Source organism: Tyto alba, unplaced genomic scaffold, assembly GCF_018691265.1.
Source record: "Tyto alba isolate M040663 unplaced genomic scaffold, T.alba_DEE_v4.0 Super-Scaffold_30, whole genome shotgun sequence".
Taxonomy (NCBI): domain Eukaryota; kingdom Metazoa; phylum Chordata; class Aves; order Strigiformes; family Tytonidae; genus Tyto; species Tyto alba.
In genome coordinates, this window is record NW_024881305.1 from 692,965 (window position 1) to 715,430 (window position 22,466).

Here is a 22,466-nt window from a genome sequence, read left to right on the forward strand (position 1 = left end):
TGGAATAAGTTAAGGGATTCAGTCTGCGCTAATAATTACACCTCTGTTGAGGAATTCCCTGATCTTATTCCCATCTATTGCAGCTACAGGTTTCTAACTAGGGCTTCGGGGTGTTCAGTAAGCAGAGCCTCATGTAAATCACTCATCATGAAATCTATGAATCTCGGTAACTGACGCCATCCTTCCCCCAGCTCTGATAACAAGGGCTACATGTGCTGAGCTGTTGGCACAGTGCTGCTGATGGCAGAAGGGAGATGGCCTGTTTGGTCAGGGTGGCTCACGGGAATAGGATACTGAAGATGTTACTTCCAAGTCTGATCTATTCAGGGCAGAATGTGTCTTATCATCTACAAACAGAAATAATCCTGAATATTTTTCAGCTAATGATTTGTATGAAGCAAAGTTTTTTTTTTATAAAAAGCATCTTCTTTCTCCAGCATAAAAGATTTTTCATTTAGAAGCAAGCATCTGAAACCCCCATGCTGCTGTGCTGACAGGCTGATAAAGTGCATGACAGCAGTTCTTGTTAGTGTCCCCCATCTCCTCTGTCATCTGAATTCAGCAGAAAGTCAACTCTCAAAACAGGAATCACAGTACCTCTTTCAGCCCCTGTCCCCAGAGGGGTCCACTAGTCCTGCAGTAAAATCTCACATGGATGAATTTGGGACCGATAGCCAGGAATTCCCCCAATCCCACAGATGTGTCCTTGCTGCCACATCTTTGCAATGAGCTGCAGCTCCCTTCTTTCCTGGTGTCATCAAAGGAGCTGTAAGCACTCTCAGCAGAGATACTAGAATGTGAATGGGACACGAAGCTGGAGTGACCTCTCCTAAAGAGAGGTTTAATCTGCAGCCCTGTAATGACCTCACTAAAGAAAGTCTTTGGGTAGTTTTACTTTCATCACATGGCAGGGAATCCCTTAAATTAGAGTAAATGTGGTCAAAACCCAGATCCTGCTCTGTTTGGGTCCACAGGGAGCCTTAGCTCCTGGAAACCCCACTGAATCAAACATTCCTGCAATGCTGAACATCCCGCTGTCAAAAGGACCCAACATTTGCTGAATCACATGCAGTGAGCTTGGAGCCAGTGAGTTAACTTGGCCCCATAATGCAAAAAAGATGCTCCACTCCTCTTACGTGGCCTGACCCTTGTCTACCTGAATACAAGTCTTTCAAAAATAAGGACTATGGGAAAGTTGTTTTCATGTCACTATCAATTGGTTTTGATTAACACCCACTAATTCTCACAATTCTTTCTTTACCTTCTCTGTGCCTTCTCTGTATTTGTTACTGTCTGTCATATCCTTCCCTTATTGTGGCTCTTCCCATCCCCATCCAGTTAGCTATTTTGCAATCAGAAGTTAGTCTACATATCACACTTGTTTGTTCCTTCACACCTTTGAGATGGAGAGACCAGAACTGCACACTGTAACAAAGACAAAAATTAATGCCAGTTTATACAATGGCACAATGCTGTTCTGTAGCTCATTTTCTCCTTTCTAGTCATTCCTATTATTTGATTTCCTTTTTTGACACCTACTAAACACCAAGACCTCATTCCTGTATATATTTAAAAGCCTGTTACCACGTGTGCTCATATAAGGCTGGTTTCCCCCCACTACAACATTCATGCAACCTGAATTTCAGCTGATGTTTTATTGTTAAGGACAAGCCATTCACCTGCAAGTGCTTCCGCCCTAGATCACACAACAAGACTTTCCAGCTGAATGTGTTGAGATCTGAAGACAGTAAATGAAGTATATTTAGCAGAATTGCTTTTTCTTACAGTTTTTGTCATATAGGGACATGATGCAGCTCTGCCTCTAACAGCATGGTTTAGTGACTAGAGGAGAACACTAGTTTCCAAGACTCCTGGGTTCCCATTGCCATTTTGGTCCTTTTTCTGGTGTTACTATGGCCAAAACTTTCAAAAGGGCTCACTGAATTTCAGTGCCTTCCCTGCCTGGGAGCAAACGTCAAGCATCCCACTGCTGCTTTCCGAGGGAGCTGAGTGCCAGTAGTTTCAGCTGACACCTGTGGGACTCGGAGCTCCCCAGCAGGACAAACCCCAGTGTCAGGATGAACTTGTGCATCTCTACTTTCACCTGTACAAGGGAGTTAACAAGTCCCTCTCTGAGAAGTTCTTGGGAACCTCAGTGTTGGTGGGGAATGTCAGGCATGTGCAATTCATTATTACTAAGAACAATATTGCCTGGAACATCTGGGTCCCATTCATGGGCCTTGTAATTTGCAAAAGTGCCTTTTCTCTCTGAGGACCAAGCATGCTGCCTTGGCAAAAGTGAGTTTCCCTCTCCAGCACTTAAGGAAGAAGTGAATAGCACTCCAATGCACTCCTGACAATGTCATTCCTGATCGAGCTCTATTCTTCATCAGACGAGCCTCATGCTGGTCCTTCACTGCCGGAAATAATCCATGGGAATTTGCACTATTTATGATTTAGGTTTCTCTACTTATCTGTGGCCAAATTGAGGAAAAGGACAATTTTGACACAATAGAGCTGGAAATTCATCATGGCAATGGCTGGTCCAGTGGGAGAATTCAGATCATGTCAGATTTGAACTTAGTTCAAATCATCTAATGCATATAACTGATGGAAAATGTTTGCATTTGTTCTTTTTGAGAGGAAAAAACTTAAGTCATTAGAAATGAAAGTGATGGAGAATCCACCACTTCTCTTTGTAGTTTGTTCCAGTGGTTAATCATCCTTGGTGTTAGCAAAAAAAAAAATAAGCCTCATATTTCCCATTTTATTTTTCTTTGGCTTTGACTTCAGACATTTGTTCTTATTATTCTTTTCTCCACTAAATCATAGAACAATTTTAGTACCCATTTTCTAACCAGGAAGAATCCTATACATTACACCGCACTCATCCCCTTGATCTTATTTTTAATAAGATAAACAGATTGAGTTCTCTAAGTCTCCATCCTAGTTTTTTTTTTTTCCAGTGCTTGGATCATTTTTATTGTTCGTCTATGCACCCATTCCAAATTATCAACATCCAGTTAACAATGTCAGTACCAGAAACACCTTTAGCCTTCCAAAGCCAGTTTCACCAGTGCACGATGCAGATGTAATAGTTTCTTTTTCCTTACAGTCTACTCTAGTGTTTATCTAGACAAGCACATTTATTGAACAAGTGTTTATCACATTAGCTCAACCTGCTTTCCTTTGTGTGTAAGACAAATTATGAAGGTGCCCTGTCCCCTTAGAGGTGGCATTTCCAGACTTGGAGCTCGCAGTGCTAATGCCTGTGTTGGACTCTCTCACTTCAGTACAAAACTGTTTTCCAGGTCCTTTTAATCCACTGGAAAAATATATAGAAAAGGGAGTGAAATGAAAATGAAAACAATTCTACTAGGAGTGCTGCAGGGATGATTTAGAAAAATCTCATTTATGCCCTATTTGTGATAAGAAATTTTTGGCAGGAACAGAAAATCTTCCTAGAAACTTTTGTGCTTTTTTTTGTGGGGTACAAATAAATCTTGTAGGATTTTTTTTTTTTTTTCTGGTCTCCCTAGCCTGTCTGGGGGATTGTGGCCACTTGGTACTCTGCAGCCACTGTAATTTAGGCTGCCTTTCACCAAGGCACAGCATGGATTCACCTGGCAAGGCAATGAAGCTAGCCTGTCTCATGATATGAGGAGCACATGGGGCATATTGTCTGCCATCCTGCCAGAGGCCAGTCATGAAAATTGCTTTTCCAAAGAAAACACTGTTTTCTAGCGGAGGTGTATAACTGAAAGAAAAACAGCCTCACTCCATGGTACTGACCTGCAAAGGGAGATACACAGATCTTAAAGCTCATTGCTCTTACTGAGGACAGTGGTGGATACTAGCTCCAGTAGTAATAGCAAGGGCTTAAAGACCTCTCATGTTTTTGCACCACAAGAGGGTTGTTTATAGCCCAAGACCAAGTATCTGAAGCTGCTATCAAACCAGCTGTAATTTACAGGGCAGAATATTACGTCGTGTGGGCTGAGCTCAAATTGACAAACACTGGAGATGTTGCAATTCCACTTGTTAAAATTTGTTTACCAGGGGAGAAAAAAAGGAAGAAAGCAACATCTTTTCACGTGTTTACCTTTCCAACTCTCTTGTTTCTATTATTGCCATGTGGCTGGGTAACAATTCTAGAGTTCAGTTTGGACATCAAATTTTTTTATAACTCTCTTTTTTGGTTGTTCATAATTTTCTCACCAACAAAGACCTTCCTTCTGATGATTTTCGTTACACTGCCTCCAAACAAAGCATTTCAGAGCCAAATATAAACACAGCAGGTGATTGCTTTTCTATTCTGTCTCCTTGCCTTACTTCAGTGATAGTAGTCAGCTCCTCAGCATGTCCGAGCTTAGACAACATGTCCTGTTGTCCCACCCCAACAAAGCTCCAGGGAGCTCAGATCTTCCCCAGCATTCAGCATTTCCTTTCTCCCGACAGTGTCCCCTCACAGCAGGCAGAGGTATAGGACGAGGGTTTCCTGTGGTACCTCTTGCTGTGATTACAAAGCGACTCCAGATCCAAAGCCTCAGTTTGTCAAATGCAGTGTCCAGTGCTCAGAGGAACCCAAAATGGTTGGCACCATCTGGCACTGGAAGTGCCAAGTGAAATAAGGGCAATGTGATCTGAGGCTATCCCATAATATTGGGTAGAGAAAAACATCTGGACTTGGACTTCTTGTGACAAAGAGAAATTTCTCATGTAAGATTCTGATTCGGATCTCAGCTTCTTTTATCCTCTAAGAGTCACAATCAAACCAAGTTTTCTTGCAGGCAACATCTTTTTTCTTTCTTCCCATTTGCTCAAAGGAGCAAACATATTTTATCACACATCTTTCCCCTCCCTTCCCCTTCCTCTGAAATGTTTGTATGTTCTCATCCCAATGACAAACATCCATCTTGGGCTGGTTTCTGTTTTGCAAGCCCCTACCAAACTGCCCTAGAGCCTGGTTGTTCCTCCACTTCCAGCTCCCTCCTGTTTTACCCTTGAATATTTGGCAGTGAGACCTGCCTGTGCTCAGCCAAACAGTTCACACTTGAATCCAGGTGGAGTGAGAGATTTTTCAAGCCGAGACATATTTAGATCAAGCAGCAAATAACAAAAAAGTCATTGATTCCCCTGCCAATGTGGAATCTCCCCCAGGCTCTTGGAAGGAGGCAGCATTGTTGGACAAAGGCTGGTGCATCCCTGAGCATGGGCAAGGGAGAAAAGGACTCCAAAGACAAGTGGTGTAGCAGCAGTTTCATCACACAGGGCTCTGTGTTAAAGGAGAACCTGAACTGTAAAATGAACTGATGGGAAAACCTACCTTGACAGAAAGCAAAGAGGGTATCCTGCCCCAGAGGACCCCACCTCCTCAGTGGGTATTTCTCCACACAGACCATCCCAGTGCAAGCATGGACATCATTAACGTGCTTTAGTGCAGGCTGGTAGAAATGCAGGCTGGGCAGCAGTGGATTGTCTTCTGTTTTTCAGCAGACTTTCCTCAGGTTGCTCACAAGATCTCTCCATATGGACTTCAAGGTGCCCTTGAGTGGGATTTCAGAGGGAGATGCACAATTAGTCACACAGCTTGAAGCCTGATGGCAAAACCACTCAGATGTGCGTGCACACATGCACACACACACACACACACAAACACAATCGGAGAGGAAGAATCCAGAAATTAAGGTCTTGGGTTTGCCAAAAAACTGAGACATACGAGTAAGGGGCCCATGAAAACAGAGAACCCAGCAGATGAAAGTCCAGGAAATCATCACCTATGGAGCTTCCAAGGCAAAAACACTCCAGGTGGCTTGCAGGGGGCCCCAGCACATGCCTCTCCAGCACCAACATTAAGGCTGGGAGCTCCAGAGCCCTTGAACACTAGATGTTGATGTAACACCAGGCTGAATTGGAACAGGGAAAAACCTGTTGCTTTAGTGTAGAAAATGTGCATCAGCCTGTTGCATGGCCCCTGCACTTCAGCCAGACACTCTGAAGCATTAAACTGAAGACAACTTCCATTGCAAACAAACTGGAGCTAAGCCAACAACCAGCAGCATTTACATTTTTTTTTGCAAGATAATAAACTGTGACTAACAGGACAATTTTGAACTCAAAGCCTTCTTGCTCTACTAAGGCTCTGAGGACTCCAAATATGGCTGTGTCCTTAGACAGCACCTGGTGCCCATGAACAACTGTTGAAGCCACATGGTACTTTGTAGGGTTGGGCCCAGTGTAAGGTCAGATCTAGGGTGGTTCTTGAAGCTTCTTGCTTAAGCATGTTCATTCAAAATCACCTGTCAGCTGTGAAAGTAGAGGTCTCAGAGAAGCTCCTATGTCAGCCTGGATTTCCTGGGAGAAATGGGAGCTATGTAGCTGCTCTGAAAGCACTACTGCAACCAGCGCATGTCTCATGCGGCAAGAGAGGGGACTTTATAACACCTCCTGTCATCCCAGCCCAGGCTGTGCTCAGCTTGCAGGATGTCCCTGGGCCATGCCTCAGACTGGCAGGAAAAAGTCAGCTTGTACCTCCACTGACCATCTCTGTTTTGTCCACAGACACCTGCACAACAACCGGATCCAAAGTCTGGGAGCCAACGGCTTTGATGGGTTGCACAGCTTGGAAACCCTGTGAGTCACCTCTTTTCTTCTCTGTCCTAAAGAGCTCATATGTGTTCATCTCCTCCACCACAGCCCACAGGAAAGGGCTCATCACCATGCACTGATGGCAGCATCAGGGATGGTTCCAGGCACCAGACCAGCAAGTAGACACCCAGGGCATGATGCTTCCTGGGGTGGTGGGAGACTGGACTTTCTTCTTGTGTTTGTGCAAGCTGGTCTGGCTGTGCTGCTGCTGTGGAGGGGTCTGCACATGTGGGTGGAGTGGTTGGGAGGGGGCTCTGAGGCCCTGGGCACAAGTCTAGTCCTGGTGAAATCCAGAGAGCTTGCATGCATGCTCTGCTCAGGGAGTGTCCCCACATCTTCACCACATGCATGTCATCCCAAAGCCTCCTAAACACCTGACTCCACCAAAACGAGGGGCTGGCTTGAGCTCAAGGATGGTAAAGTCCTCAGGGATCTGTGGATCTCTTCAAAATGATCTTATATCACCTGACATCACTCATAGCCACCTGACTTCATCTTGCACTATGTTGTTGGCATGACTGGGTCAGCAATCTGCCAGAAGACCACAAAGGAAGATGGTAAGCAGGAATGAACTGTCTTCCAAGACACATCTTAGCAGCAAACAGGTCACCCTGAACTCAGAATTAAATCTGTTTTCCTTGCCTGGCACACAGCATGCTTTTGACATCAGCATGAATTTCTTGGGTCTCATGTGCCATGCAGTGGCCTAGGAGGAAACATAAACAAGCAAACAAATAAATCAAGGCTCTGAAAGAGTGGAAGAGGTGCCTGTTGCCTTCAGATGTGCAGAAACATGTCCCCTCATGCGGGCCTTGGGGTCAGAGTCAGTCCCTAACTCCTTGCCAGCGAGAACTAGGGGGTCTGGGTCATGACAAAAAGAGGTGACGCTTCCCAGCATTCAAGTGCCACTCAAGGAGGCAGGGTCCCTCTGTGCCCAGCATGGTGCCAGCAGCAGTAATCGGGCGAGAGTGGAAGCAGCAGTCAAGCCCTTGGTCCCCAGACACACTCCTCAGGGGCAGGACCACGACACACATTGTCTCTTACTTTCAGACTGGCACATCCTGGGGCCACCCAGAAGGGCTCAGCTGGGGAGAGGTCGAACCACGCCAATAATGATGCGGGAAGGCAGGCTGCTGGATGGCCTCCTCTGGTGACCCACGGGCCTTCCCCGTCACCGTGCCAGCTTGGCCTTCTCCCCAGTCATTTCTGGTGGTTGCAGGCAAATACTTGAGGGCAGAGTCATGGCATCCAGGCAGCACAAAGGCAGGCAAGATGCAGGAGGGAGTGGAGGACTTGCTAACAGAAGAAAATGCTGTTTGATCTGTAACACAGACAGACCATGCAGCAACATCACAGCCTACATCAGGGCAACCTCATTCTGCAGGCAAGGTGGTTAAGGCAGGATGGAGCTGCAGAGAAGAAGCTGGACCCTTATTTGTTGTGAGAAAGACTCAAGGGCTTTCATTGCCCTGGGAGGTAATTCAGTTTCCACAGACACCTGTACTGGCAGCTCATTTTCCCTCTCTTCCCCTCTGTTACTGCTCTAGCACTTTCTTTGCCTTTTGTTGCCCATCTGAGATGCCGCTGAGCATTCAGGGGAGCTCAACATCTTCCTCCCCTGCTCTCAGCCCCTGCAGGGACAGGACTACATAGCACTGCAGGGACGTGGCTCTCTGCAGGCATGCAGTCCCAGCTGACCAGGAAGCCTGGGAATATTTTACCTCCCCTTGGATCAGAGTTCTGCCCAACTACTGCCTGTGTCCAGGCTCTAATGGCCTGAACTTGTGCATGTGCATGTCCCACAGTGCCCATCCTCCATGAGCTGCCTGCAGCTGCAAGGCCAGTGCTGTGGGCGAGATCTCCAGGCTCTCCTCCACATCTGATCACACTGAAGGAGTATCCTCAAGAGAGAGCGAGCTGGCTTTTGCTCCTCTTGACCTGAGCGTCCTCCTCCAGGCCAGCAAGTGTTTTAAGTCCCCGATCTTTGAGGAACACATTCTTCCTCAAGTGGAGCCATACCCCTCATGTTACTCTCCAGCACTCACCTGCCCTGCTGACCAAATCTGGCCAAGCTGTATGGAAAAAAACAGACGAGCATTTGGCGGCAACAGCCCAGCCAAGCTGCTGGACCTGCATCTACCTACCACCTTTCACTTCCTGTGCATGTGGAGACTATTACATTCTCCGCACATATTCTTTAACACAAATTATGATTACATTCTGTTGACAGCACTTAGCACATTTTCTTGGCTTGTGGAGGCCAAACTGTGCTCTCTGTTTCCCTGTGGGCGTTACCTCCTGGAAGGCAGCAGGATGGTAAGAGTTGATGAAGACAGAAACTTCTCCAGGGTTCCTAAGCTGAGTATTTGTCGCCAGATGCTGATTATATGCCAGGCAAATAGTTGAAGAACTGTGGAATCTGAGAGGAAAAAAATATTTTGGGCTTTTCAGAAAAGTTTTAGGTGCAGAAACCTCTGTTCCCCTAAGGGAAATGTTTCTGATCATATTCAGCTAGAGAGGGAAACTTCTAATTTTATCAAATGCAGCCAAAACTTTAAGAGAAACAGCACCCACTGCTCCATACAGGTCTCAGCAGTGCACAAGCTGCCTGTGCGCAAACACACTGAATGCCTACCCCAGGTCCTGTATTTCTGCAAAACCAGATCCCAGTGGAGCGTCTCTGTTCTTGGAGAGGGCTTGGCCCTGATATTTTAGGAGGCCAGCAAATCTAGAAAGAGATAAAGTGAAGCCAGATGAATGACTTCATGTTTCCCCGTCATTGACCTGCAGCTACTGTGCATAAGTCAGCTCTACCAGGCACAGAGCAAGAGCAGCTCTGTGTTTTCCATGCTGATGAGGGGGCAGGTAGATGTGCAACACCTGCCAGGTCTTAACTGGTCAAACATCAACATGTATCTGGAGAGAGCAGCTCCAAGAGAATTTTCTGTCAGGGCAAGATCTGGCTGTTCATCAGTTCCCCCAGCCTCCTCTTCCTGGGAAGGAAACCTGGGCCGGCGGGCTGGAAGCAAGTTAGAACTGTTCTGGCCAGATTCCCAATAAGATTTCGAAACAGACTTGAAACCCAGTGAGATTCCCTTACCAGTTCCCATAAGCCTGAGAGATGACACAGAGCAACCCTGCAGGGCTGTGGGAAGAAACCCCAAGAATGGCTGAGCCATGAAGCCAGATATTAGATGGTCAAAGTAGGTGATACTTGGAATTTTTTATCCATCTCCCAAAGACACAGAGTAAATAAGAGTTTAAATGTCCTTAGGTGACATGTTCTTCCTGTAGCCCCTTTGGGTAATGGACTAGTTCCTTTAAATACGGGGTAAAATCAGGGGGTGCCCATGAGAGAGGCAGAACAGAGCCAGTACTGTCTAGTGAACAGGGGAGGACAAGCTGGGCACAGAGACTTTAAATACAAAGGAAAGGACATCATAACTCACAGGCATACCCAGAGGGGAAGAGATGTGACCAAAGGGAGTATTTACACCACAGCAAACGGCCTGGTACAGTGGGATAGGGGAATCTCGAGAGGGCTTTGGGTGAGGAGCAAGGTGGTGAAATGAAGGAGAAAAGTCAAGGGGAAGCACCACCTTTTGCAGGAAGTAGGATCAAGGCATGCCAGAAGTAGAGACCCCAGTCACACTGCTCTTCACATAGCTTCACTGTTCCTGCTTTGTCTTGTAAAACCTGTCCTGTAGTGTATTGATCTTTAGGCCATTTGATGTGTGTTGTAAAACATCAGGCAACACAATCGCCTTCCTGACATTTGGGTGGAAGGATCTTATTTTTTACATTTCCTGATTATGTTGGACTGAATTTCTCAGTCTTTAACAATGCAGAGAGAAGGGGAGAGGGATTAGATTATACCTGTTCTGTAGCGTAAACCTGGTAAGTAGGGATGTTTATGGAAAAGTTGATGTAAAGAGAAGTCAACTGCAGCCAGGAGCATCTCTCCAATGACAAAGGCTGATTCTTAGAAACATTCAGATCTTGTACTCAGGGCTGGGGACACTGCACTAGGGGAGACAGGGATCTGTTTTCAGAGGAGCAGCAAGGAAAAAATGCCATCCAAAGGCCTGCATGGTGCTAATACAGGAGTCAAGTTCCCCACTGTTGTATGAGGACAGTATTTCTCATGGGGGGATCCTTGCGACATGAAATTCCACAGCAAACACCAGTTTTGCCCAGGTTTCCTCCTTTAGCATATTTGCCTGGAAATCTGACCGGTGTCTTAAGGTGCTTGAGCTTTGCAGCCAGCCTGAATGCAATCTAAAGGCCAGTGAATAGTTGTCTCATGCCTTGTAGTGCTTGACTTTGACCTCATTGCATAGGTGTGATAATGCTGAATTTAGACCTCTGTTTCTCTGGAATATGAATGTTTCATGATCACACCTGGAGGGGAAGATGAATTCATGAAGTCCCTCCAGACAGCCAAGCCCCAAGTCACTGCTCTCTGCAGGGCAAAGGGATGGAAGGGGTGGGTGACCTGAAACTGTGTAGCCAAATATATAGAAAGATGTGTGTGTGTGTGTGTGTGTGTGTGTATAGTGCTTCTCGGGTAGCCATGGGGAGGGCATCTAATCATGGAGTTGAATTTCATTGCTGGCCCCCAAGTTCTAGCTCCAAACACCAGCACTCATAAACCATAATTTAGCATTTCCCAGCTTGACTGCTGTCAGGGAGCTCTCAGTCTTACCACTGTCCCCATGTCAAAGCAGGGCAGACCCCAGACAGCAAGTGGAGCATGCAGCTGAAGGGGTGGAAAGGTTCCTGCATGGATCTTCCCATGTCTTCCACCAAAACAGTAGTACCTCACTGGAAACTCCCCTAGGCTGGGAGCCCTGCTTTGAAGAATAGGAGAAAGTGTCTTTTCTACCATCAGGACTGTTTTTCCCAAGCAGGAAAAGGAGGTTTTGTGGCCCTGAGTACTGGCTGTCACACACACAAGGTGAGAAAAACAGTCAAGGCAAGTCCTTGGGGCTTCTGATACAGGGTAGGCTCGGGCAGGTCTACAGTCTTGCGCAGCTCTCGGGCACAGTACTGAGCAGCACCCTGGCATGGGTATGTGCAGGATCCCCACCACAAAAGCCACCATGTACCTCCCAACACCTGCTCAGGGCTCAGTTTTGAGCCGCTGAGACAAAAGGAGAAATGCAAAAGTAAGAGCTATGATGTCCCTCCCCGTGGTCCTGTCCATGGACATGGCTGAGTCCCCTACATACATAGAGCATGAACTGAACTAAAAACAGGGGCCAGGGCTCCTCCCTGCCCTGGCACATGCAACCAGACAAGACCCTGACTTTGGCAGAGAGTGAAATGTGTCTTGGCAGTGTCCTGTCTCCCCACCCTGCAGCAGTGCTAAGGTGGCTCCAAGGGCAGAGTCAGGGATGGGAAATGAATGGTTGCTCCCCAGAACCAGCCCAAAATGTTGAAGGCCTCTGGGATATGGCCAAAATAGCAATGATCTGCCCCAAAAGTGCTGCTTCTCTGATTGTTGGGGCATCTCTGGCCCGTCTCTGACACAGATGTAATGGGGAAGCGGTTCAGAGAGGCCCCACAGCCATTGCCCATCCCCTCTGCCTGAGATGACCTCGTTTGCTTCCTATCTCTCTGACTTCTCCCTCCCCATCCACACCCCTTCCAGCTCCTCTGCTTGTCAGACAAAGGAGATAAATCACTTGGAAAGTGAAAATCCCCATTCATTTAAAAACCTTTTAATATATTTTTAAAAAACAGCACTAATAAATTAAAAACATCTTCCAGAAGGGCTGAATCCAAAACCCTCTGGCTCCAGGCGTTTTATCTGCCTAACCTTGCCTCACAGGAAGTGCCCTTACCACAGGCTTTTGCAGTGCACTGCCCTATTATCCAGGTAATTAGTCAAGTCTGTAAATGCAGAGCAGGGCTGGAACCTACTGACTCCTCAGGAGAATTGGATTTTCTATGGGAGAAAAAAAAAAAAAAAGAAAATTAATATAAAGTGCACCTTGGGCAATGAAAGCAGGAAGAAGGCAATGGGAAATACCTCCACCACAACTCATACAAGGGTTGTTTAACCCTTTTAGGGCCAGGAAGGCTTTGCTGTTCTCCTGGAAAACTGTCTGCCATGTGCCACCTTGCTCGCCAGGTGTCTTTTGTCTCCATCAGCATGTTTAAATTGAAACCTTTTGTGCAGCCTCTTGATGCTAATTCTGTGCAATTCCCAAAGTAGCTGATGGGTTTGACTCCTCCAAGGATATCCTGTTTTCTGTGCTGAGCTGCCCTGTTCCTTCCTCAGCATCCTGATGCTCCAGCCCTGCTGTGTGTCAGCATGGGTCCCCAGGCAGCTCATCAGAGGCAGCTTGATTCTGTAGTCCCACCCTGCCCTGACAGAGGAGGGAGGGGACTTCAACAGAGGCTTGGGGATTCAGGGGATGGAGAAGAGAAGGGGGCAGGTGGCTTTTCAGAAAGAGAGAGCACAGCTGAGGGCCCTGGGTCCCTGTGTCTGGTCCAGGAACAGATCTATAAAGTTCATTGCTTGCTCTGATCATCATGTAAATGGAAGGTGACTTTTCCAAACAGAGAAAGTCACTTGTAAAAGTGAATTGGCAAATGCATGAAGCACTGTCTGGGAGCATGGGGACCAGACACTTCCCTCCCGCGGTCTCCATGGGCCAAGTGGTCCCAGTTTGCTGCATCTTGTCTCCTAAAAACAGAAGCCTAGATTGCCAGAAATGCGTCCTCACTGATGAAGCTCAGGCTCTGAACCAGTTGGGTACCTTTCAACAGGGCTTTGAGCTTGGGCTGAATATGACCCCAATTAGACATGCTATTTTGCAAGATAATAAAGAAAAAAGACAGAAAGTTAAGACAGTTCAGGTGAAAAGGTAATTCTGGAGCCACTGCATTTTTTCACGGGTTATGGTTCTGCTGTAAGGCTCACATCTTTCACAGGACTCTGCTTGTTCTCCTTTTGCCCACTAAATCCTCACATCACCCCTCTTGTGTCCTGTCAGCTCTCCAGCCTGGCTCCCCCCTCCCTGGAACCACTGATCTTGTAGTGACAGACAGCACTGAGTGTCCCCAAACCTTCGACCCCTGGGTCTCCAGACATACTTGCTGTGACCTGTCAGGGGTCCCCAACTCCTCTGGGACCTTGGGCTTCATTTTGCTTGAAGCCCTCCCCTTGGACACAGACCTTTTCACAGAGTAGCTGCCTGTTCCAGAGGAGGGAGGCCTCTGTCTCCAGAACCCTGTGAGAGTGAATTGATTGCCTGTGAAAAGGAGGAACAGACACTGCAGGCCACAGAAATGGCAGTAGAGGCAAGCTGTGGGCATGTTTTCACTGTGGATGTGCTGATGCACAGAAGCTCTACCCCCACCCCACACTCCCTCCTTCCAGCAGCAGTACACTGCAGGGGCTCAGGGGCTGATCACCAGCAACTTGTGCACCTTGTTGGGGTAGGTAGAGGTCCCCAGGTTCCCTCCCACATTTCTGAAACACTCTGCTGTAGACCAGGCTTCCTTGAGCCTGCCTTCTTCCCCTGCCTGGCAAAGTGCAGCAGCATTCTCTGTGCCTCCCCTGCCTGAGTCATCAGCTCCATGGTTATTGTCTGTGCATCCCAGCGACCGAGGTCCCCGCTGCTCCGCTTTGCGGTCAGCTCCTTTTGTGTCTTGTAAATAATATGTGCATGGCAGCGCCTGTGCTCCCAGGACCCCCCACGAGGTCCTGTTCTCAAAGGCTTATTTCAACCTTGTTAAATAAATCAAACAGAATTGAAAACATATTTAATCCGATACCTTCACCAGTTAGAGAACAGGCAGAAATATTGGTTGGAACAGACACATTCTGGGCACTGCTGCATTTTCAAATGGAGAACAGAGCTGTGCAAGGAAGGATTGGTGGCTTCAGGCATACGAGACATGACCTACAGACAGGTCCCCTCCACCCCAGCAATAGACTTTCAGTGCCACGTACATCCTATAAAATGGTGCAGCACCATGTGAGAGTCTCGGATGTTTCCAGGCCAGGCTGTCAGAATTAATCATTTCAGAGAGGTTGCTGCTTGCTCCTGGCAGAAATCAGGTACCATCAGTACCTGACAACCTTCCCACAGTGTGGGGGCCCTTCTCTGCTCCTTTGGGACACCCATGACCTCTGTTGCACTCTGTTACAGCCTGGATTCTCCTTATAATTTGCCAAAAAGGACATGATTAGTTCCCCAAATTAAAACACTGACCCACTGACCCTAGCAGATGAATCTCATGATAGGTCATTTCTCTCCTGAGCAAACTTGAGCATCCCCCTTTTGTGTGTCTCCATTTACGGGATGAGCACACTGCTCCATGCTGGCTGGAGTCGGTCGTGTGCTCTGGGTCCTTTCGCATCGCACTTCTCTCCTCTCATGTATTACAGGCACTCGCTGCACCTCATCATCCAGATTGTGCCAGACTCACCACACATGTTGGTCACTTCCAGGAGAGCAGGGTTTATGCTACACAACAGAAATATGGCACCTAATGGTACAGTTTCTTTTCATGCTCTGGACTAATCAGGCAGCTCTTCCCAGCTCAAGCTCAGCCACAAGCCATGATCTTAGTATAAGGCATCTGGGTAAAGCTGTCTGGCCAGTGCTGGGCAAGAGGTCAAACTACATGGTCACAATGGCCCCCTTGGGCTTTCAGACTACCAATTAAATCATTTCCAGTGCTTGATTTGGCCACAGTAACAAGCACGACTAGCAGCAGCGGTAATTACATTTACTGGCAGCTTGATTAGATGCCAGCACAGGACAGGTGGAAACACAAGTCCTTATCAGAGGCTGCACAAAGTCTCCCTCCAGGACACTGCAGTAACATCTCTGACTACACTGGGACTGAAATAGTCAGCAAATGTCCCATCTCCAGCTTCTAATCTTACTGCATCTTCAGGTTTATTAGCTGCAAATTTGTGGTGTTTTGTGGCTTATGGAAGAATTTATAGTACTACATAATTTTTTTTTGGCTTCCTGTGTGGAACCACTAATAGTCCCTAACAGGCAGAAAATTGACCTGAAACTCTTTCCCCTCCTTCTCTCCTTTTGGCCCGACTGACGATATTAATAGTTCCAGGCTGCGTGTTGTCAGCTTCAAATCACCCTGGCAGTTAAAGCCCAAAATAACTGTGCCTTTGATGTCAATTTACTTTTATTTCTAAATAAACAACAGGGTTGGTTAAGATCTTCGAAATAGGAAGCTATAGGCTCACTCTAGAAATAACAACAATGGAAAGCCAGCCAGTTCATTGTGTCTTGGGCCGACCGGGTGACCTTTAAGAGGTTTTCATTTTAACTAGAAGAACAGACAAGGCTCCTTTCGACATCCCACTATGATGCCTGGAGCTGGTAACTTGGAGCCCAAATAAGGAAAGTGATTTTTTATAGTCGTTTCTCTTGCACATCATTTCTGAACCTCTTGGCTGGGTGATTTTGCTCCCAAAAGCTCTTAATAATGGGCAAAACTCTCTTCCTTCTGCCATGCCCATTGTTTGGTTTTTTGTTACGAGACTTCCCTATTGTTTCGGCATATCCATGCCCATCGTGTGTCAGCATCCTTCCACGAGGTAGTGCTGGCATTGGGTCTGCTTTTCCAGGTGTGCAAAAAAGGGCAGCACCCCACAGCCGGGAGACCCCATACATAGCGTGCAAAGCCTTGTGTCAGACCCCAGAGCTGGAGCAGCTGAGGCCCCAGCAATGCCAAGCCCAGCTCCCCTGGGCCAAGAAACCTCCCTGGCCAGCCCACGGCCACCTCAGCCCACGTGCCACAGCAGTGCAGTGTCATCTGGCAGCAAGTTTGGCTTTTTGCAGCTTTCCCCATGCTGTCCCAGAGCTGGAAGCAGTGGGAAAGTGTCAGACCATGGAGTTGGGACCAGCAAAGCATTGCCCAAGCAGCTCAGATAAGTAGGGAGAGAAAGGAGACACTTGGAGGCATTTTCTATGATATACCTATTTTCTATATCCACCCAGCCGCTGGAAAGGGTTTGCAAATGATATGCAGTTCCCTGACATGCTCAGTGGATGAAATTTTGCTGCCACTGAAGTCAAAATGCAAAATCCTCCCTGACTGAGCCCACTGAGCCCAGACTCCTTCCCATCTGCCTTGACCCTGTGCCGAGAAATAAGCTCTGGAGACTCTCCAGTGAGCGCACAGGCTGGGGCAAATTCATCACAGGAGAGCAGGTGGAGAGGAGCTATGTCTGGGATGGATGTAGTCCTGCTGATACCAGACATCTGTGGAAAGACACAAGGACTGAATTTCACTAAATGAGCAGAAACTTCCCCACTGCCACCAATATCCACAGCCTCCCCCACAGTGAAGGTCACAGGCTGTTTCTGGGTCATTGCTTGAACCAGAGCCCAACTCAAGTTCTGAGAATGAAGGAGAAGGGGGAGTGAAGCCACCTTATGTTCTGGTTTGGGTCTGGGCTTTGGGGAGAGCTGCCCCACTGCAGGGAAGAGATGTCACCTGGGGACCATCTCAGGTACTGGCTTCTTCCAGTTTCCTCCAACCAGATGAACCCCCCCCCCGAAATCAGCAGGACTTGGCACAGGGCAGCGCTGGAGGCAAGTCAGGGCAGCTCAAGTGGCACACAGACCAAGAGCATTTGGCTGCAAGCATCACTCAGGGGAGCTGTTAACAAGCACAATTGGGTTTGTTTCCCGGGAGGGAGGCTCACCTCACCGAAAACCAGGAAGCACCAGCAGGAGCGAGCATGGGCACATTGTCTCTCCTGAGCAGACTGGGGTTGCTGGCAGGCAGGCCTGAGCAGCATGACTACACCTGGTTGCATTTCCACTTTCCAACAAGCCCAGTATGTGTCAGCATTCAAAGATGGCTTTTTTACCCAGAGGGAGCTGCTGAATACAATGCTCTTTGTATCTGTCAAGTGCAGGGGGGAGGGAGGCACCGAGATGCTGCCAGCGCTGGGAAAGGTGTGTGTTCGCTCAGGAAGAACTGGTCCTGTACATACTTGCACACACATGGAGGTACAAACAAAATGTTCATCTGCTGATGAAAGACCAGCCTGCCTCAAAGAGATGCTGGCTGGAAAGGAAACACATTTTTAGAGAAAGGCAGGAGCAAATATTACAGCACACTGAATTATTCCTTGTAAATATTGGTTACAGATCTAAGATCCCGTCTTCTGTTAGTGAATCACGGGTGAGCCAAGCTTCATCTCTGTTGGGCAATATTTTCCATCCGTTGGCTGATCACAGACACATCAGGTATTGATGGGGAGAAAATCAACCCAGAAACATTGAACAGAGCTTCCCCTAGCTTCAGTGACACAATGGCAGTGGTCTGTGTCATCTGCAGATGGGGGTCACAGTGTCTCCCCTCCAGGGCTCGTCCCTTGGCATCACGCAGGCTCATCCCAGCCCCTTGGTTTGTGGTACAAGGGAGAGAAGCTGTGCAGGCAGACACCCAGCCTTGAGTGACCTCTGCAGCTTCCTGCACTGCTGTGAAACCTCTCTGTAACCTTGGAAAGTCACTGCAGGGTGAGACTTTTGAAGGTATTAAACACCTTATGTGCAGATAGAGATTTGGGACTGTCAGTCAACTTAGGCTACTAATGCCCTCTGATTTCATTCAGTGCAGTGACCTGAAGGTTAATTGGATTGGACTGATGCTTTCAAAATGCCCAGCACTGTCCTGTCTGCGATTCTAATCACTCGTTCTCTTTGGAAATCCATTCCTGTGCCTACCTGAGCTTCAGTGAAGGGATGCGCATTGTAAAAGTTCTGCCCTGTCTTCCCCCACATAACAGAGTCTGTATAACGTGAGGCACTCAGCCGTGACAGGTGGATGCCTGACAGGTACCATCCACAGAAACTGGCTAAGAGCATCCAAGCAGCTGATAAAGAGCTACATTCTTGCAAACAGTGAGGTGTTTGAGCAGTCATGTGTTGAGTTATTTATGCTTAAAGCGATCATTCTGGGCTCAAGCAGAGAAGACTGGGAAAAATCACTGATCTGCTTGAACACAGATGAGAACTGAATGTGTCAGAGCAAGCTCTTTAGGAGATGCAAAGCTCTCATATCCAATAGATGTGAGCTGGAGTAAGAAGGAACATATCATTCCTGTTTCACTCCTGGGCCCTGGAGATGCACAACACAGCTTCACATGTGCTGGGACTCTGCTGCTGCATTGGCACGGCAAGGAGGCAGAGCTTGAGAGCTTGTCACCAGCCCTGTGCTCCTCTCCTCCTGATTGCCAGCACTGGCTGTTATTAGACTATGTGAATCCTTCCCAGGTAGGTCCTACAGGAACAGGATTCGTTTCCTCAAATCCATACATGTAGTGCAGGCAGCCAGATTCCCCCTGTAACTGCAGGAGAGAAAACAGCCCTTAGTGTGGGGAGACAAACCCTGCCGCAGCAGGACCTGCTGCATTCCCTGGGCTGCAAAGAGAATCGAGCAACAGGGCCTGATATGGACCTTGTCACAGCTACACATGGCAAAATCCACCCAAGACAACCTCATTCTGTAGTTTTCTTCTGGTTTTCTCCCCTATCTTGTAATTCCCTGATAAGTTTTCCCTAGGATATGTCATATAATCCTGGAGCTCTGGAAGGCGCAAGGGAAGACCAATTTGAAGAGACTCTGTGTTGATTTGCTGTGTAAATACCTACAGGGCAAAGCCAAGATGGTGCCATAGAATAATTTCCAAGCAGGGACACTGTTAAAGGAGAAGACTATGTAGGAGAGAGGGGGGCCAAGAGACATCATAATGTAATTACCATGCCTGGGCCCAGAGGATGAGAATTACCAGGTAATTGAGCAGCAATTCATTGCTGTGTAAATGCATGGTTATTTCTGTTCTGTAAACCACAATCCAGGTTACATGGTAATTACTTTGAGGTCCATTAAGTGTAATTATACAGTAATCTCCAGGAGCCAGTAATTACCTTCATGTTCCAAAGTATCTACCACTTAAAGCTCAGTGAGTTTCATGCAGGTAGGAAGCAGTCGCATGGTTTTCAGACTTCAGTGTCTTTGTCTGTGGGATGGCCAGGATGGGGTCAAATGTTAGCATTTTAGCTGGAACTGCCTTTCAAAGAAGAGTGTTGGGCATGCTAGAGGAGGAGTGCAACCCATCTAAAGCCAATTCAGTCTCCATGGGGCCCCTTCCAGTCAACAGCAGGATCAGTACCTTCAGAGCACTATTCCTCCCAGGCTGCCAGCAATGCCCCAAATAAATCTTTTTCTGGATGTGCCAGTCCATCCTTGCAGAACAAATACAGCGCACGATATTTCATTCAGGTTCACATGTCTCTTCTGGTGGCCAAATCAGGGCAGGTAAACTCTACTCTTGTCAATATGACCAACATATTATATCTTACTTAATGTATTATACTGCAAATTAAGCTTAATGCTCAGCAGTGTCAATACCTCTTGCGCATCACTTCCACCTTTGGCTCACAATTGCCAATGTAAGGTTCGCCCCACCCACCAGAAGACAACTAGGCCTTCCTATAGCCCCTTCTTCCCACTGGTCCCCGTCACAGCACATCCCAGTGGCAGGGAGATCTGTCATTCCCAGGACAAGCACCAAGGGAATGATCCCCTGATCCCCTTTGCACCGCAGGGTGAGAGGGTCCAAAGAAGCCCTTTCATGGGGCCCACACAACTGAAGTTGCTCTTGTGTTTCTTGTACTTCATAAAATCCAAATTTTGACCTAGAAAGGCAGGGAAAATTACCCACAGCCAAAGCCCCTGGGGGTGAGTTCCTGGGAGAGGGGGATGGGTCACTGAAGATGTGAAGCAGCAGCACAGTCCAACACCAAGCATGGAGGGACCTGGGGGGAAGGAGTCCAGATGGCAGCAGCCATGGCTTGGACTGGCTGTCGCCTGACAGTGCTCCTAGCAGGGAATATTCCTGCTGCAGTAATATGTGAGATTTTGTTTCCAGGCAATGGCTGGATCAGCACATAGGAAAAACTTGTCTCCCATGCTTAACAACCAAGTTTCCATGCCTTCAAAGCACAGACACACTCGGTTGAGTTCCTACAGCAACGTTAATGAATGTTTTTCCCTTTTCTGTCTTTCAGGGATCTCAACTACAATGAGCTGCTGGAATTCCCTGGGGCTATCAGGACACTGGGCCGACTGCAGGAGCTGTGAGATTTTCTATTTATTCCTTTTCAAAAGCATTCCCTGACAGAGAGTGACCAATAAAGCATCATGTGTGCTCTGACTTGAGGAGAGCACTTGGTCCAAGCCTTTCTTTTGTCTTTCCCAGCCCTCTTTGCCATGCACATAAAAGCAGTTTATCCCTTCTGTTTCCATCAGCTCTAATCATCTCACCATCAGCCTCTGCACCATGGCTGGTGGAGGGGAGTGGGAGATCCTGCATCAGTCTTGGAGCAGATTCCTCCTGCAGCTCTTCATTCTCCTGAGGCATCTGAGGGACTCAAAGTCCATCTGATGTCCAGCTACTTCTAATGCCCATTCCCCAACTTGGGACCACAGCCATGGAGTTTTCTGTGTTACTGTGAGGCCATGGCTTCTACAGGCCCTGTGCTAACGCCTCTGACATGCAGAAGTTTTTTGGTTTCCCTTAGGAGAAATTTATAATAGAGAATTACAAAAGTTTATGACCATTTTAGTGGCGAGCTCTCTCTCCTCTAACCAGTCAGCCTGGGAGACACTGAAAATGGGAAACTATCACACTCAACACCCACAAAGGTAGAAGAGCTGAGATACGGTTGAGTTGATGTGGATGTGGAGACTGTGTCACACTGGTGACAGGCTGGGGTGGGACAAAACCAGCTGCTTTGGTGCTTCTGGGAGGCTTGGAGTAAAACTCGGACACTACTTTTCTCTTTTACTGGAAAAAATCTCAGGGGATTTCTCTGATCAGACTAGATATCATCATTACTCTGACATTCAAAATGAGAATAAGAGTCTTAATCCACTTTGAGATGGGTTTTGAAATGTCCGTCACTAAATAAGAGGCAAGTTTCAAACAGACATCCAGCCAATCACTTATGCAGACTCCTCTGGGATTAAACAACTTGGGCACCATCCAGACCCTGGTCTTGGTCCTGGACACAGGATCCCACAGCTGCCTTTGATGTACAGGAGATCAGACTGTGGCCACAGGGCTCTCTTCTGCTGCAAAAGTTTACTGATAGCAATTATCTCAACCTTAGCCAAAAATATCACAGGTAGATCTACAAAAATTTTAAAGTCACATGGACCAATAATTCATGGCAGGCTGCACGCTGGTTAACAGCTGTGGAGATGATCCATAAAAATTGTAATTCCTGGAGGGTATAAAATAAGTGTATTTTGTTTGCTCCTGTTTCCTGATCTGTGAAGTGTTAAACCTTAAGACCCTGTATTCTTGGTGGGTTCAGTGGAGTGACATACGGAGCAACAACCTATACACAGAGTAAATACAGCAGAACAAGGGCTTTGCCCTGTCAAAGGACAAACCTTAGTCACTTGCTGGGATGATGCTACAGCTGGAACAGAGCCTACACCTCCTCTTTTATGCATGGTTTGAAGGGTTTCTGCCTTTAAAAGTATTGAGGAAATAAGGTGTCTCCAAGCCTTTCTCATCCATTAATATCAAGATATTTGTTTCTCCCAACAGCGGTTTTCATAACAACAACATCAAAGCTATTCCAGAGAATGCATTTGTTGGGAATCCCCTTCTCCAAACAATGTAAGAAAATTAAACAATATTTCCTAAATCCTTATATCGCCCAGAAAGGGACATTTCCTGATGTGTTTCATTGGGATTTCTGACAGTTGTCAGCATAACCACAATTTGACATTTGTTA

The 22,466-nt window shown here is 47.3% G+C and overlaps 1 protein-coding gene across 2 annotated transcripts in view; it reads left to right on the forward strand.

Moving 5' to 3' along the window:
* Positions 1 to 22,466, forward strand: part of LGR6 (leucine rich repeat containing G protein-coupled receptor 6) — a 146,355-nt gene that overhangs the window by 99,957 nt on the left and 23,932 nt on the right. The window contains exons 6-8 of one of the 2 annotated variants that reach the window (XM_033001990.2): positions 6,562 to 6,633; positions 20,727 to 20,795; positions 22,277 to 22,348. In XM_033001990.2, coding sequence (XP_032857881.2) covers positions 6,562 to 6,633; positions 20,727 to 20,795; positions 22,277 to 22,348 — 213 coding nt within the window. The remainder of the gene's footprint in view (positions 1 to 6,561; positions 6,634 to 20,726; positions 20,796 to 22,276; positions 22,349 to 22,466) is intronic. The other variant, XM_033001992.2, reaches the window with a different exon arrangement.